The sequence below is a fragment of the Pyxicephalus adspersus genome, chromosome 3 (genome assembly GCF_032062135.1).
Source record: "Pyxicephalus adspersus chromosome 3, UCB_Pads_2.0, whole genome shotgun sequence".
Taxonomy (NCBI): domain Eukaryota; kingdom Metazoa; phylum Chordata; class Amphibia; order Anura; family Pyxicephalidae; genus Pyxicephalus; species Pyxicephalus adspersus.
Genome location: NC_092860.1, coordinates 53326880 through 53342285, shown reverse-complemented (window position 1 = coordinate 53342285; position 15406 = coordinate 53326880). Strand labels below are relative to the sequence as shown.

Here is a 15406-nt window from a genome sequence, read left to right as displayed (position 1 = left end):
TGACGGTGATTGCCCGTGACGGAAGTAATAATTGTAGTCACGTGTGGAGCTAGGGATGGAGGAGTTCGCAAAGTTGGGGCTGTCATCATGGCTCATAGAACAGTGCAGGCAGGTGGGGATCTGCAAACCCAATCTGGTCCAGCAGAACTGTATACCGCCCATCCTGGAAGGTGAGTGTTCGGGTGCTGAGGCACGCTGTATATATATACCTGTACCTGAATGCAGTGTGTAATAGTGATTATCTATAACAGATCTTATGAGATGGAGTGAAGTAAGATCAAAGCACTACAGAACAGATTACAAATCACAGCATAATCTAATATCTAATAATCTTTTTAGAGGTAGTCACCAGGTTACATACACGATAGGCACTGAAAGTTTGTTCTTAAGTTGAATTTGTATGTAAGTCGAAACAGGTACATTATTTTAATAAATGGAATTAGCACAGATGTTTGTCTCAACATATTAGGCAGTGTGGTGTCAGTTACTGTATAAAAATCCTCACTGTATGTTAATCGTAAAGCAAAAAAAATATATATTTATGGCTCCTAGACATTCATTAACTTCTGGAGCAAGCTATGCTTTGATATGCAAAAAGAAACAGCTGCAGAGTTTGTCTTGGTCATTAAAGAGCTACAAGAGGCTGTAGAAAGAGCTCACCCCCTAAGATAACCCACAACCTCAGCTGTGTTTAGCAAAAGATTTTTGCCCTCCCCCCATCAAGCCTTCGTTCTGCACACAGCAAGCAGGGAAGCCCTGTTCGTATCTAGGAGGTGTCCGTATGGCGGATGTCCTTAACCCAGGGACTACCTGTATATTAGGATATTCCTGATCAATGTTAGATCAATATAGGATAGATCACACCAGAAATGTGCATTCTATGTCCGATCAGGTTCTGACTACTCCACCTCATTTTGACAGGCTAAGCGGAAATGCTCTGTAGCAAGCAGCAGCTAATGGGAGCTCCCGAATTGTTTACTTTAGCACAGATCTTCTTACTTTGACTATTATAGTAAAAAGTGGGAAATACTTTCATTGCTCCTCACTTTTTTAGATTATTCCATTGGAATGGGCGTACTGAGTTTCTGGCTTTTAAGTGGACTAAATAATGGATGCATGGTGATTATGCCTGGGTAACAATCAGCAATCATTTACCTGGTCATGCAACCCATTGATCACCCAATAGAGAACCTAATGCATTTAAACATTGTACCAGCACCACTGCTGTACAGAACATAAATCTTTAATAAGAAGATTTACATAAATCATTTCATAGTCACATACCTTGTGACCATTCATTCCCTTGCTACTCCTTGCGGCTGGCAAACTGCCAGCCACTCAAACATTTGCGCTGCAACGCTGGGTCTGCAGATTTGACAGCTAGTATTAGTAAGCAGTAATAATGTGACTCACTGCTGTCCCTAATTATTCCCTATGGAGCTGCTGCAAGGGGACACTACCATGTATTGTCTCATGAGAGGCAGCAGTTCCTTTGTGAGGAAGCAGTAAATTCACTACAACCTCATCACTAGTGTCAGTAGTTTAAAAATAAATGTGTGACAAAAAAAAGGTTTTAGGCCTCCGATTCTCTACCTGTGGCCCTATGGTAGAGTTGTGACCCTCAGGATCCTTGCAGTCAGTCAGTGTTCTTCCATAACTTCTATACCATGCCTACTAAATAAAGCATGCTATAGGAAATACAAATATTGCACAAAGCATGTATAAGGGACATTAACAGTGATAGTAGTCCCTTGTTATGTGTTTCCAATCCTATACCATGTCTACAGCCTCTGACAGCCTTTGGTAGCATTGCATCCACTGAATATTGTGTGGCTGTTCGGTGAATTTACAGGTGGTGTGTGAATCCCCAAAAGCGATAAATGTTGACTATCACTATGTAAAGACTATTGCTCTCATTAACCATTTTTGCTTTAGAGACATTTACATCTATATATTCATGTCTTTATTGCTAATGATACAGAAGGTGGTCCTGTAGTGCTGTGTTCATCATAAATAGGACAAATTTATTTTGGTGGAATTGTCTGCATTGATGTATTTTTTAATGTAAATTATAAATGGAAAAAAAAGTTATACATTTTAGTATACCTTTAATAGTGAGCGTGTTTTATTGCATTAGCTGCTACAACTGGATCTTAAGCTTTCAAACACTTAGCAAGTATTTGCAGTCACACACATCAAGAGGGAAGAATCTACGCCCTACAGGCCCCAGAGATATCATAAAATGCTTATTACTTCTCCAAAACCAACATATACTGTACAAATAAAGTTGTAGTTATTTATTCATGCCATTGTGTAATAACCCACATTGCATTGAACATTGTAAAGAATAATACATTAATTTTTTTTTCATTTTCTTCATGTGCTTGTAGGTCGGGACTGCATGGGTTGTGCCAAAACTGGCAGCGGAAAGACTGCTGCATTTGTGTTGCCTATCTTGCAAAAGCTCTCTGAAGATCCGTTTGGAATATTTTGCCTGGTACTCACACCTACCAGGTTAGTATAATCCATTTAAACCAAATCAATACGGTTGCTGATGACCTTCCCTCGCACAGTAGTCTATTCCCACTCCCCCAACGACCTCAACTGACTGCTGGGGGAAAAATAATTACTTGGCAAAAACACAGTGACATTGTGCCCCAGCTGGGAACTTTTACATATTCTAATTCTTTCTTCCCTTCGTTTGCATGCTCCGATTGCCAACAGTTCATACTGAATTACCCATGGACATAACATGTCTGAATGCCCTGTGCATAATTACTGACCAGACCTTGTAGTGGCAGATATTTGATTGGACAACTTAGCCAGCCTGTCCCAATCGCTTTGTAGAGCTTGGATTGTGCATACTTCTGATTCCCATGTTCCAGCCAGGTATATTAATGCAGGTAAGGACTCCTTGACTTCCCTGAGCTGAGTACTTAATCCATTTGGGTGACACAAAGTATCAAAGGGAGTGGGTCAGACAATATGCCAGGCCATTTGCGTTTTTCTGAGCAGCTCAGCTGTGGCAGCTCCAAAATCTCTCTCATAAAGGCAAACTTCAGGTAGATAGGAAGTGCTGTGAATAGTTTAACATTTCTCATAAAATAAATAGATTACATTCTTTGTATTTAGAAGGCTTATCCCATTCCTTTTGTTTTTTCATTTGCAGAGAACTGGCCTATCAGATTGCAGAGCAGTTTCGAGTCCTAGGCAAGCCATTAGGTTTAAAGGACTGCATAATTGTTGGAGGAATGGGTATGTATTTAAAACTTAAAATCGAAATGTGTTTCTAAAAAATCTAGTTGGAGGATGCCTAGTATTTGGACATATTTTTGGACATCTAGTATTCCAAGGAAGTGACAAGGAGTCATGGTTAATTGGCTTCTGACCCTGTGATCACTTTGATAACAAATCATTAACAAATAATAGTATCCTGCAGCAATACTCTGTCTATCCTTCCTCCCTGTCAGTTGGACCTCTTGACTGACAGATTCGAACTTGGCAACAAAGATTTTTTTAGGCACATGTTTTTGTATATATACTGTATGTACTCAAATTTAAACCTGTCTGAATATAAAACAAGACATCTACCTTAACCTGAAAAATACTTTGACTCGAGTAGAAACCCAGGTTACAAAATTACCGATTATCTTTAACATTCAAAACGGTAGTCAATATAAATGTAAAAAAAATAATGTGAATAACTACATCCATGGTGTGTTATTTATTTATTTATTTAAAAAGAAAAAAATACAAAAATCACCTGGGCTCAGCCTAGATGTGCCCCCCCCCCCCCCCCCCCCCCCCCCCCCACCACCCTATTTTATTGGTTACGTTAGTACTTAGTACTGTTCAGTTATCATTTGCTTCTAAATGCATTGTTGTGGGCCACCAGCAGATGGTGCTGTGTCCCCATGTAAAGTTTTACTTTACAAATATTTTGTTTGACAGCTCTGATCCATCTAACTAGAGACAAATCCAGGACATGACACTAGGGTCACCCAAGTATAAACTAGAATTTTTTTCGGGTCAAAAAAATCTTTATAATATTCTGTGTGTGTGTGTATATATATATATATATATATATATATATATACATACACACATATATATAATCTTCCAATTTATCCAGAACAAAAAAATGTTGTTTAAATAGACCTAAAAACATACATCGCAAAAATGTATAAAACGGTCTGGTTGGGAGGGGGGGTAGTAAAATGTTGGTACTGAATGGTTTTAATTAATCATCCCACTGGGGTTTAGCCTATTTAGTTTAATTCAAAATTTAAATAGATTTTTACTTTCTGAATAAAACACATGTTCTGAGCCAATTTTGAAGTCTGTATACTTTCCCAGTACTTATTGAGTCTTTTTTCAATTTTAATTCTAGATATGGTTGCCCAAGCCCTGGAGCTGGCCAGAAAGCCACATGTTGTTATAGCTACACCAGGTCGTCTGGCTGATCATATTCGAAGTTCCAACACATTCAGCATCAAGAAGATTAGATTTTTGGTAAGATTTTGATAAGATATGTGTATATATATTATACTTTCTTATTTGGAATATGTATTTTAGGATTCTTTTTAGTTGCTATCGGTAAAAAAACATAGATTACCCACCTATTCGTTTTTAATACTCTTGTATTTATGTGCACCCTTCAGGTTTTAGATGAGGCAGATCGGCTGCTGGAACAGGGCTGTACAGACTTCACTCAAGACCTGCAGGTTATTCTAAGTGCTGTTCCTGCCCAGCGACAAACCCTACTATTTAGTGCCACTCTAACAGACACCTTGCAGGAGCTGAAGTCTGTTGCCATGAACAAGCCTTTCTTCTGGGAATCTACTTCAGAGTAAGAAGCAAAACATTTGTGATTCCAACTACTTGTTTTATTTAGCTTTCATAAAAAAATTGGCAAAAAAGTGATGATTTGCAAAGCTTTAAAACGTCTCCGTTCAATTGAACAATTTATTGCAAAAGAGACATTGTAGGTATGTTCGGCAATTTCCTAATGCTAGCTTTTTTCATGTTTTACTTTAATATGGTTTTTTTTGTTCTGTAAATGGTGGTGGGTTAGACCTCCACCATTAATCTGTTTTTGAAACCGCAACAAATCTCATAAAGGATCAGCGAGACCAGAACTTTTATAGCAAAAATCTGTAACCATTATAAATCACCACGTTAATAATGTTTTGAATTATATATTTTTAAAGTAAAACATGGCAATGTTTCTCCAGTATTGCACATAGAAGTTCTGGGGAACAAAGAATGAATTGCAGTAGTCATATCCAGGTCGGCAAAAATACTGGGACCCTTTATCGACAGACATTGCATATTGTTCTTGTTTCTGACTTAAAGCTGGACTCCAGGTTACATATTGTCAAAATAATAAGCAGATAAGTTCTTAAACCTTTGTGTGTGTTTTCCTTTGTGGTTCTTCCTTATCAAAGCAGTATTCCATTATGAAATCACTCCACTATTTTGCTGCAGTGTAAAAGTTTTCTGTATTATAGACTGATCACTTCCACTCTCTGTCCTTGTGTAGGTTGACTGGCCTGGAATCCTTCTCATTGTAGTTTTCTGCAGACAGCCTGTAGTGGGATAAGCTGAAAAATCCCACCCACAGCTCTACTCTCTGCAGTTAATACCTAGGTTTGCAAGGACATTTGGTGCACACAAAATGGATTTATATTTCCTAGCTATTATGGATTATATTTAAGTTCTAACAGCATCTAAATTTAGCAAATCTCTAAATATGTGGATGCAATACATAAATGGAAACTGTTTTAGCTGACAAAGAATTTGCATTTTAGTAACTTTGTTGTGCACTGTACTATTTAATGAAATAAAATGTGTTTAATAAGAGCACTCTTTAATTTGCCTTGCTTTAGGGTGAGGACAGTAGAACAGCTAGACCAAAGATACATTCTAGTACCTGAGAAGGTGAAGGATGCCTATCTGGTGCATCTGATCCAGAAATTCCAGGATGAGCATGAAGATTGGTCCATTATGGTCTTCACCAACACCTGCAAGTGAGTTTTGTGTTGATACATATGACATAGCTGATGTTGGGACCTTTAATGTTTTTGTGCTAATTCATTTTTTAGTTCAATTTATTAAGTTCTTGTTATGAATAATACTGTTTTTTTAAATGTAGAAACTGCCAAATCCTGAATATGATGCTTCGGGAGTTCAACTTTCCATCTGTAGCACTGCATTCTATGTTGAAGCAGGTAAGTTATTTCCTGGTAGATTGTTAAAGTGTGACACATCAAATACCTTATCAACTAAGCTGAGTGCCATTATTCCTCACATTGAAAACATTTGAGGACTAGTTCACTTGGACAGTTTTGTAGCACTTAAAGGGCTGTTGTACCACCTAACAGCGTTCACTCTACCAGTATGCTGCCTATTACTTAAACTAATGAGAACATTGCAGTGATACACAAAAGCAATTGTGGTAGATCCCTCATTTTAAAAAGATTTTTGCATTATCTATGAGTTGTCTGTTTTATCCCATTGCCTGAAAAAATGCTTGTCTGTCAACTGGTAAGGCAATGTAATTGGGGATGGTTGCATTTACACATGGTTGTGAAGTGGTAACTGCACCACTCTGAAACTGGCAACCTCACCTTTTTTTATTTAATGGGTAATTGAAGTAAAAAAAAAAACAAAAAAAACCCCCCATAAAGTAACGAGCTGTAAGCTCTGCGTGTCTTATACCTGCATTTTGCTACCAGTTCTAACATTTGCCGCATCTGTTGGGAAAATTCTACCTTTTGTACATCTCTAGCTGTGAGTCAGTGGTGGTGGGGTGGGTGCAGGATCATTGCAACAAAATAACTGCTTCCTCATCAAGTGCATTGGTCCACTCTGCAACTTGCCTGCAACAAAGAAATGTTTGAATTTTCACTGATGCTTACATTTATACCTCCTTTTTATAGTTTAGTGCTTTTTCTAATTTTAAGCAAAAAATGCCTGGAAAACTCTATATTCAGTTTACCAGGTTTATTTTAGGAATGTTGTTGCATTTTCACGAAATCAACTGTCTAGTGGAAGTGGCGCTTGCATGACCAAGAACCTATTTTAATGGGTTTTGTTTGTGTTGAAATAAGTTTGAAAAATTTTTAAATGTGTTAAATTTATTTGACCTGCTTCAACCAGTTTTTACTTTTTCATAAATTTGGTTAAAACAGTATTTAAAAAAACAGTGGGGAAATAAAACCCAGTCTAATGTAAAGGCCAATGGACATGTAAATTCATTTTTTTTTTATTGTAATTTTGTTGGATATACAGTTTGTATATAATCCATTAGAGAAATTGAAAAGGTCATTGCTGTATTAATCTAAAAATAGTCATACAAATGGTATCTAGTTGTAAACATTTGTCTTTTTCCTATTGTAGAAACAGAGATTTGCTGCACTTGGAAAATTCAAATCAAGTGTTTTCAAGATTCTTATTGCAACAGATGTGGCTGCCAGGTAAATAAAAAAAACTGTTTAGTTACACAAATGCCCTTAAAGTTTTTTGTTTACAATTTCAATCTATGGGGTTTCTGATGTGTATGAACTCCAGTGATAATATAATTATTTATTGTATGTATTTATGTAACGTATGCAGCTTACATTCTAACCTCCCTTTCGGTCAACTACACACAGACAGGTAACTCCCAGTATGTTTCCTGTTTTCCTTGCGGGAGGAATATCCAAGCTAACACAGGGAGAAAAGAATGTATTCTCTGGAAACCAATTCAAAAACCCCAGCACTGCAAAACATACACTTAGTTCCTATGCTTTGCACAGTTGAGTTAGGCCTGTCGTTTTCTATGTAAAGCTTGTAAGGAACATTTAGATCATTTAAAATTAAGACTCAAGAGAAATATATAAAAATTAAACTCTTTCAATTATTTTATACAGGAATATTTTATAAATATTTTATAAAGTAAAAACTGACAACTGGGTAGTAATATAAAGTTTAAAATAACTGGTACTTTGTAGTAAGTTGTGCTCATAATTTAAACACACAAATATTCCAGCTTTATAACTTGAGGGGAAACCCTGAGCCGAGCTCCTTGGATGCAGTGAGAACGAATATACAGGACTACTTAGCGGCCTCTGGTATCCCTAAGATACCGGAAGAGGCTTTGACAGCTTTGGATGCTCCTATTACTTCAGTGGTTGCTAGATATGACTATTTCTGTAAAATTGTATGCCTTTTCATGCTTTTATTTGCTTTTGCCATCTGTATACACTGGTTTGAGTTTTGTAATTGTCTGTTTTTATTGGTTGCTAATAAAAAATAAATAAAAAAAAAAAAAATAAACACACAAATATTCCTATATCCTGTTAGTATAACAATATATCGGAGCGGTTTGAACCCGAAGCATATTACAATAAACTTTTACGTTGCAGGGGTCTGGATATTCCCACAGTCCAGGTTGTCATCAACCACAATACACCAGGACTCCCCAAGATCTACATTCACCGTGTAGGAAGAACCGCAAGAGCAGGTATGGATGTCTGGCTTCTGCTATGGGGATAAATCTCTACAGCTGGTGTTTACATTTCATTTGTGTTGGGTAGATTTTCTTAAACTGAATTTCCCCTTGATTAAAACTAGATCTTTTTTTCATACAAGGGAGACATGAAACTATGTTGACTTCAGCTACTCCAGTTGTAGACCCCCTCCTAGTTTTATATTCCCTTATCTCCAATGTGGCTAGATATCTATGAACAGATTGCAGAGCTACTTGTCAAGATCATTTTTATGAAGCTTCCAAGTTGAGTTTCTACTCCACACTAATGTTCCATATTAATGACTAATAATGCAGTGCACATATACAGGCCTAGTAAGTAAGGTTTTGACAAAGTGGTGTGTAGCCCTTTTGGTTGGGGCATGTGATTATTATTATTTTTATTATTAATAATAAACAGGATTTATATAGTGCCAACATATTACGCAGTGCTGTACAATAAATTGGGGTGTGGGGGGTAATGGTTGCATTAGTTTTTGTTTAAGTTCCTTTTTCTGCAACAATAAAAAATACCATGCTATGAGCTTGTAACATCCATTGAAATTAAATCTCGAACAATATACCGTATATACTTGAGTACAAGCCGACTTTTTCAGCACCCAAAATGTGCTGAAAAAGTCACCCTCGGCTTATACTCCAGTCAGGTATCAGCCTCATCAGAGATGAGATGTGGGCGCCGTCATCCCTAACGTCATCGGATGCGGGCGCCGTCAATCCCTAACGTCAATGGATGGGGCGCGGCTTGTGCGGGACCTGCACAAGCTGCTTACCACATCACAACACCTCTGGAGTGTTAAGGCCAAGGCTGTGTACACTGTGCTGTGCTTGCTTCCTTTTCTGTGCACAGCGATCTCCAGCACAAGGAAGTTAGGAGCCAAGAGACTCCAAACCTGATAGCAGACCTATTGAAGCTGCAATGCTGGAGAGAGTGAGGATCACTGAGCTTGGCGTTCTCGGTTGATTAGATACTAGAATTACCAGTGTGTTGTGTGAGAGGGCATCCTCTAATAGATAAATTTCAGGATTGCCAGGGTTTATTTTTAGAGGTCACCATCTAGTGCAGTGTCTGTGCAATGTCCTGCCATTCAATGTCTCATTAGCTCCAGTCACTTCTGTGCTATAAAATTTTGCTTTATATATATATATATATATATATATATATATATATATATATATATATATATATATATATATATATATATATAATGTATGTATGTATGTATGTATATATATATAATGTTTAGCATTTTTATTGGTGGTAGATCATTTTGACTTGGACAAAAAAGTGTGGGCACCCTGATCCAGTGTTTGGATACTAGGGATTGCCAGTATGTATTGTGAGAGAGCCCCTCTGGTGGTTGGATACCAGAATTGCTAGTGTACAGTGAGCCCTGCTAGCAATATTGAAATAAATATTTTAAAACATATACCCCACTGATGCCCTAATTAATGTAATTTTATTGGTATTTTTTTTAATATTGAAAATTGCCAGTAGTTGCAGCATTTCCCACCATCGGCTTATACTTGAGTCAATCAATTTTCCTGTTTTCCAAGATAAAAATAGGTACTTCGGCTTATACTCGAGTATATACGGTGACCAGATTTCCAAGATGTCTTCTGGAATACAGGACACTTTCCTTATGTTTGTTGTTCAAATCGGGAGAGCAGTTTAGAGTGACAAAACTGCTCCATAATAGATACAATATAGTTAATGAGCCCGGGTGTTACTAGCAAGACTGTCGCGTGAAAATGGAAGAAAATAAGAAAGGAGTAACAACTACATCTAAGGATTGCTCATCCAAAATTATTACTTTATTAACCTCCCTAGCAGTCTAATTCCGTGCAAATTTCCATGCAAAAAGTGGTACAATTTTTTGCATGGAAACATATTTTTCATTGTAGGCTATAATTCGTGGGCATAACTCACCAATATTTAATACATTTAATAATAAACTTAAATAAAACACAAAAAAATAAAAAAATATTTAAACATGTAATGTAAGTGTACAGTAGCATATATATATATATATATATATATATATATATATATATATGTGTTCTTTGTATTGGACTCAATACAGCTATTTTGTTAATATTGAATTTCCTTTACAATTAAACTAAAATTGCAAATCTTTTTACTTTTGTACTTAGGGGGCACGGCACACAATTGCAAATATATTGATTTGAGAATGTGTACCTGAAAAGGAAGCTAATAATATTTGGGATTTAGTAATGACCTTGGTAATGTAAATAATATTTTCTGATGACTATTCACTGTATTTTATCATAGGACGCAATGGCACGGCAATTACACTGGTAACACAGTATGACATTCATCTTGTACATGCAATAGAAGAACAGATCAGTAAGTTGTTTGACAAAATATCTATTTTGTTATTGGCTTCCATTTTAAAACAAAAGAAAAGCTAAATATAGGGAGGCAAATTATTTCTTTTAGCGGGTCATATACATGTTAATGTGAAAGTGTTTTAGGATTGTGATAATCCCTTAAATACAAAAATCTAGTCTGAGCTATTTTCAGTGCTAAAAGAAAATTTATTTGGAGGCTGATGTCTTTCTGTTCACAAAGGAGTCCTCCCCCATACAGAGGAGCATGCGCTTTTGTGTCACTTGTGCAGAAGTTTAATGGCATCAGTGACTAATAGAATTGCCAGTAAATGCAGCGGCCATTGAGATTGGGGGAAATTATTGGTGTTGATCTAATACCAAGTATCTTTATGGTGTTCTGGCTTTATACTTCTTTCACCCATGATTAATGTGTTTGCTTTTTCAATGTCTTTTTATAGATATGAAACTAAAAGAATTTGGTGTAAAGGAAAAAGATGTATTGCAAATCCTTACGCAGGTCAATGTGACCCGACGAGAATGTGAAATTGTGAGTAAACTTTTCATTCATTGGGAAGGTGATGGTTCACTGAAGTACTGGAGTTAGTAAGTTTCATGCCTCTATGCAATAAAATGTATTGTCTCTTGATTGTAGAAACTGGAATGTACAGATTTTGATGAGAAGAAGGAGATAAACAAACGGAAGCAGCTTATTCTGGAAGGAAAGGTAATATGCATTTTAAAAAAAAGGATCATCCTAAAAAATTTAGTCATTTTTTTTATTCTTCCACTTAGCAAAAAACCGGTGGCTTAAAGCTCCAGACAGGTAAAAGAAAACACAAATGAAATACATACATGAGAAACTTTTAATTAATAAAGGAACAGAATTTCTGTTTATCAAGTTCTGAGACTTTTATAGCCCTGCTAAAAAGCAGAACTAGGTTAGTAAGTGAGGTTTTCTCTAATATAGGTAAATTCAACTAAGGTATCTCTGTGCCCCAACCTATGCTTGGGCAGTGAAGGAAGGAGCTGCTACACAGGAATCCCATCATCTTGGCACTCTCTCCTCCTGTGAACACGTCCCTTGTTTTCACACGAGTACTGCAGCACACGTAATTGAATAATTGTGCTGCCTCTCCCTGTTCCCTGTGAGTTCTGTACAGGTTATTGAAGGAGATGGTTACCAAACATATTCAAGTGCTACAATAGTTTTACTTAAAATACATTAAATTAATACCAAGCAACATCATTTATTTGCCTGGATTTCAGCTTAAATATCTCTCAGGGCAGTTCAAAGAATACTTGATTCATAAAGTATAGCCTGTCTGAAAAGCACTCCACTAGTACTGCTCATTTTGATTGAGTGTCACATGGTGTGCCAAGCCTTTGTTAGTAGCAGCCTAAACATAAATCTGTTGTCAATAATTATTACGTATGATGCACGTTTCCTAAACACACTTGGCATCTATAGTACAGGTATAGACCTTTTTTTCCACTGTTGCGTTCAGTAAAATCTTTGCCTTTGTGTAAATAGCATTTTTTGACAAATTGTGGTAATGTATGTAAAGCCATCATGGGAAAAGGGTACATGCAGGGAAATTATCATTTGAAATCACTCAAATACTTCTACTGTGTTGCTTCCTTATTGGCTGAAATACAATAAAGTCTTGCTCATTTTAATAAGTGTCAGCACTAGTAACATGATTGCTACTATGGCATTGATTTCTCCCTTCTCATCAGTACAGTTAAACCTAGTATATATATATATATATATATATATATATATATATATATATATACACACAGATGAGAGTATTAACAATAGGCTGATCATGTTTATACATTGCTTATTAATAATGCTTATGTTTGGTAACAGAATTTTCATTTATACTATAGTAGTCTGTAAACCTACCCCTTTTCCCTATCCCTTTTAAAGGATCCTGATCTAGAAGCAAAAAGAAAAGCAGAGCTTGAAAAGATCAAAAAGCAAAAAAAGAAATTTAAGGAGCACATTCAGGAGACCATGCAGAAGAAAAGAGATGTTGTGGTGCGCAGGAAACTGCAGAAGAAACGCCTGAGACAAAAGAAGAAGGCTGCCAAGATGCAGCAGTGACTTAACCAAGAGCCGGCAGCAGTGACTTAACCAAGAGTCAGCAGCATTACCTACATCTGAATGAAGTGCTGATGTCAATTCAGCAAAGACTGAACTTTTTTTTTAGATGTATGTATTAGACATTGCAGAGCAATGAAGAGTATTTGTTCTCCTGGGAGAACCTCCTGCTCTTGCCTTGGTAGATCCCTGGCACCTGTTTATACTTTCTACATAGGATTGAATTACCGCCACCTGTTGAGCTTGTCATTGGCCTGGTAGCTTGGAAAGACGGATGTACCTGTGTATGGCAGAAAGACTGTTTCATATTAACCTTATTGCTCACAGATATTTGTTATAACAAGTGAAGGTTCCTATGAAATGATACATTTTTGTTCTTTTTGGGGAGGATGGGCTGTTTGGAAAGTAAAGTATTATATTTCTATTGTAACCAGTAACAGTAAAGTTTGTCTGAAGACATACATTTTAAATATGTTTACATTACCCCTAATGTTGGTCTTGTCTCACAGTTGTACAGGCTCTGGAGACTAGACTGTTGCACTGCGTGAGCTTATACTTAAGTGTGTATTAGAAACTTCAGCCAGAGTAAGCCTTTTCTGGCTAGAGAACATCCAACATCATCTAGCCTTTTCCTCCCCAGGCTGGACTGTTCCTGGGCCCCTGCTCTTATTTATTTTATTTTGTTTTAGTCATGAAGGCTTAAGGTGCGTACACACTTCCAATTTTTATCGTTCCAATCGAACGACGAACGATCGATTGGGCAAAAAATCGTTCGTAAAAAAGTAACCAACGACGCCGACGAACGAGGAAAGTCGCTGGAAACGAACGAACGACCGGACCGACGGATCGGATTGGGCGACGATCGTTGAACATCGTTCGTGTGTACGGTCGTTTGTTGATCGTCCATGTTCAGAGCATGCGTGATGAACGAACGTCCGTTCACTTTCCTGTCGTGCACATAGTTCCTCTATCGCTCCAACGATCGTATCTATTGTGTGTACAATATCTACAAACGATCGTGTCGTTAACTCTATGTGCAGGATCGGTGCTATACGATCGTTCATATATATCGTGCATGAACGTTCGTCGTTCGTTTTCCAACGATAATAATTGGAAGTGTGTATGTAGCTTTAGTATCACATAAGAATGATACATAGTGTGGTCTGCATTCAAATGCTATCTGCCTAGGGATGCCTACATCTCCAGAATGACATCCACCCATGCATATTGATGTTTTCTTATTTTGGTTCTGTACATTACCACAAATAATTTTAAATGAAACAACTCAGATGCAGTTGAACTGCAGACTTTCAGCTTTAGTTGGTTTGAACAAAAAGATTGCATAAAAATGTGAGGAACTAAAGCCTTTTTTTACACAATCACTTCATTTCAGGGGTTCAAAAGTAATTGGACAAATTAAAAAGCTGAAAATAAAATATTCATTTCTAATAATTGTTTGAAAACCCTTTGCTGGCAATGACAGCCTGTAGTCTTAAACTCACTGACATCACCAGACGCTGGGTTTCCTCCTTTTTAATGCTCTGCCAGGCCTTTACTGCAGCGGCTTTCAGTTACTGTTTGTTTGTGGGCCTTTCTGTCCGAAGTTTAGTCTTCAACAAGTGAAATGCATGCTCAGGTCTTTTGGTGTTGCTGAGTTCACCGATGCTTTGTTTCTTACTCATGATGTACCAGACTGTAGATTTTGCCACTCCCAATATTGTAGCAGTTTCTCAGATTTTTTTTCTGTTTTTGCAGCTTAAGGATGGCTTGTTTCACCTGCATGGAGAGCTCCTTTGACTGCATGTTGTCTGTTCACAGTAAAATCTTTCACATACAAGCATTTTAACCCCCGCTATTTGTGTAAGGTGCTGAGCAGTGTTTCACCATCTTCCCCCAGCTTCTACTGTAAACATTGTGAAAGAAATTTATACCTTGACCAGACCCAATAGAATGATTATAATACATCTGGTAATAATATTTTTAATTAGTATTTATATAGTGCCAACATATTAAGTCATAGTTATGTCACTAACTGTCCTTCAAAGGAGCTCCCAAATTAATGTCTACTGTAGTCATATGTCAGTAACACAATCTAAGACCATTTTTTTTTTTTTTAAGAGGAAGCCAAAAACTCTAACTGCATGTTTTCGAAGTGAGATGAAACAGGAGTATGCTGAGAAAACCCATACAAACCTGAGGAGAACTAATTTCTTGCAGATGGAGTCCTTGCCAAGATTTGAACCTGGGACCTAATAAAACCAGATTTCTGTTTAGCAGGTGGAGTTTTAGCATTTGTCTTTACTAATCATAATAACAAAAAGAACTTTAAAAGTGTTGGTGAGACAGTAACCTGTCTATTTACCCACTTTTAAGTTAGTGCAGAGCTGTAAATAGACTGGAAGATGATCATCTAGCAGCAC

The 15406-nt window shown here is 37.0% G+C and overlaps 1 protein-coding gene across 1 annotated transcript; it reads left to right on the top strand.

The window, feature by feature from the left end:
• Positions 1 to 19: 19 nt before the first annotated feature.
• On the top strand, positions 20 to 13460 carry DDX49 (DEAD-box helicase 49). Its single transcript, XM_072404631.1, has 13 exons — positions 20 to 170; positions 2391 to 2514; positions 3170 to 3255; positions 4391 to 4512; positions 4662 to 4849; positions 5889 to 6029; positions 6155 to 6230; positions 7402 to 7478; positions 8409 to 8506; positions 10821 to 10895; positions 11338 to 11426; positions 11532 to 11603; positions 12813 to 13460. The coding sequence occupies exons 1-13, from the start codon at positions 56 to 58 to the stop codon at positions 12987 to 12989; spliced, it is 1440 nt and encodes a 479-aa protein (XP_072260732.1). The 5' UTR covers positions 20 to 55; the 3' UTR covers positions 12990 to 13460.
• The last annotated feature ends 1946 nt before the right edge of the window (positions 13461 to 15406 follow it).

Coding starts and splice junctions, on each gene's coding strand:
- DDX49 (XM_072404631.1), top strand. CDS start 56: ATGGAGGAGTTCGCAAAGTTGGGGCTGTCATCATGGCTCATAGAACAG. Junction 6,030..6,154: donor GTCTTCACCAACACCTGCAA/GTGAGTTTTGTG, acceptor TTTTAAATGTAG/AAACTGCCAAATCCTGAATA. Junction 10,896..11,337: donor TGCAATAGAAGAACAGATCA/GTAAGTTGTTTG, acceptor GTCTTTTTATAG/ATATGAAACTAAAAGAATTT.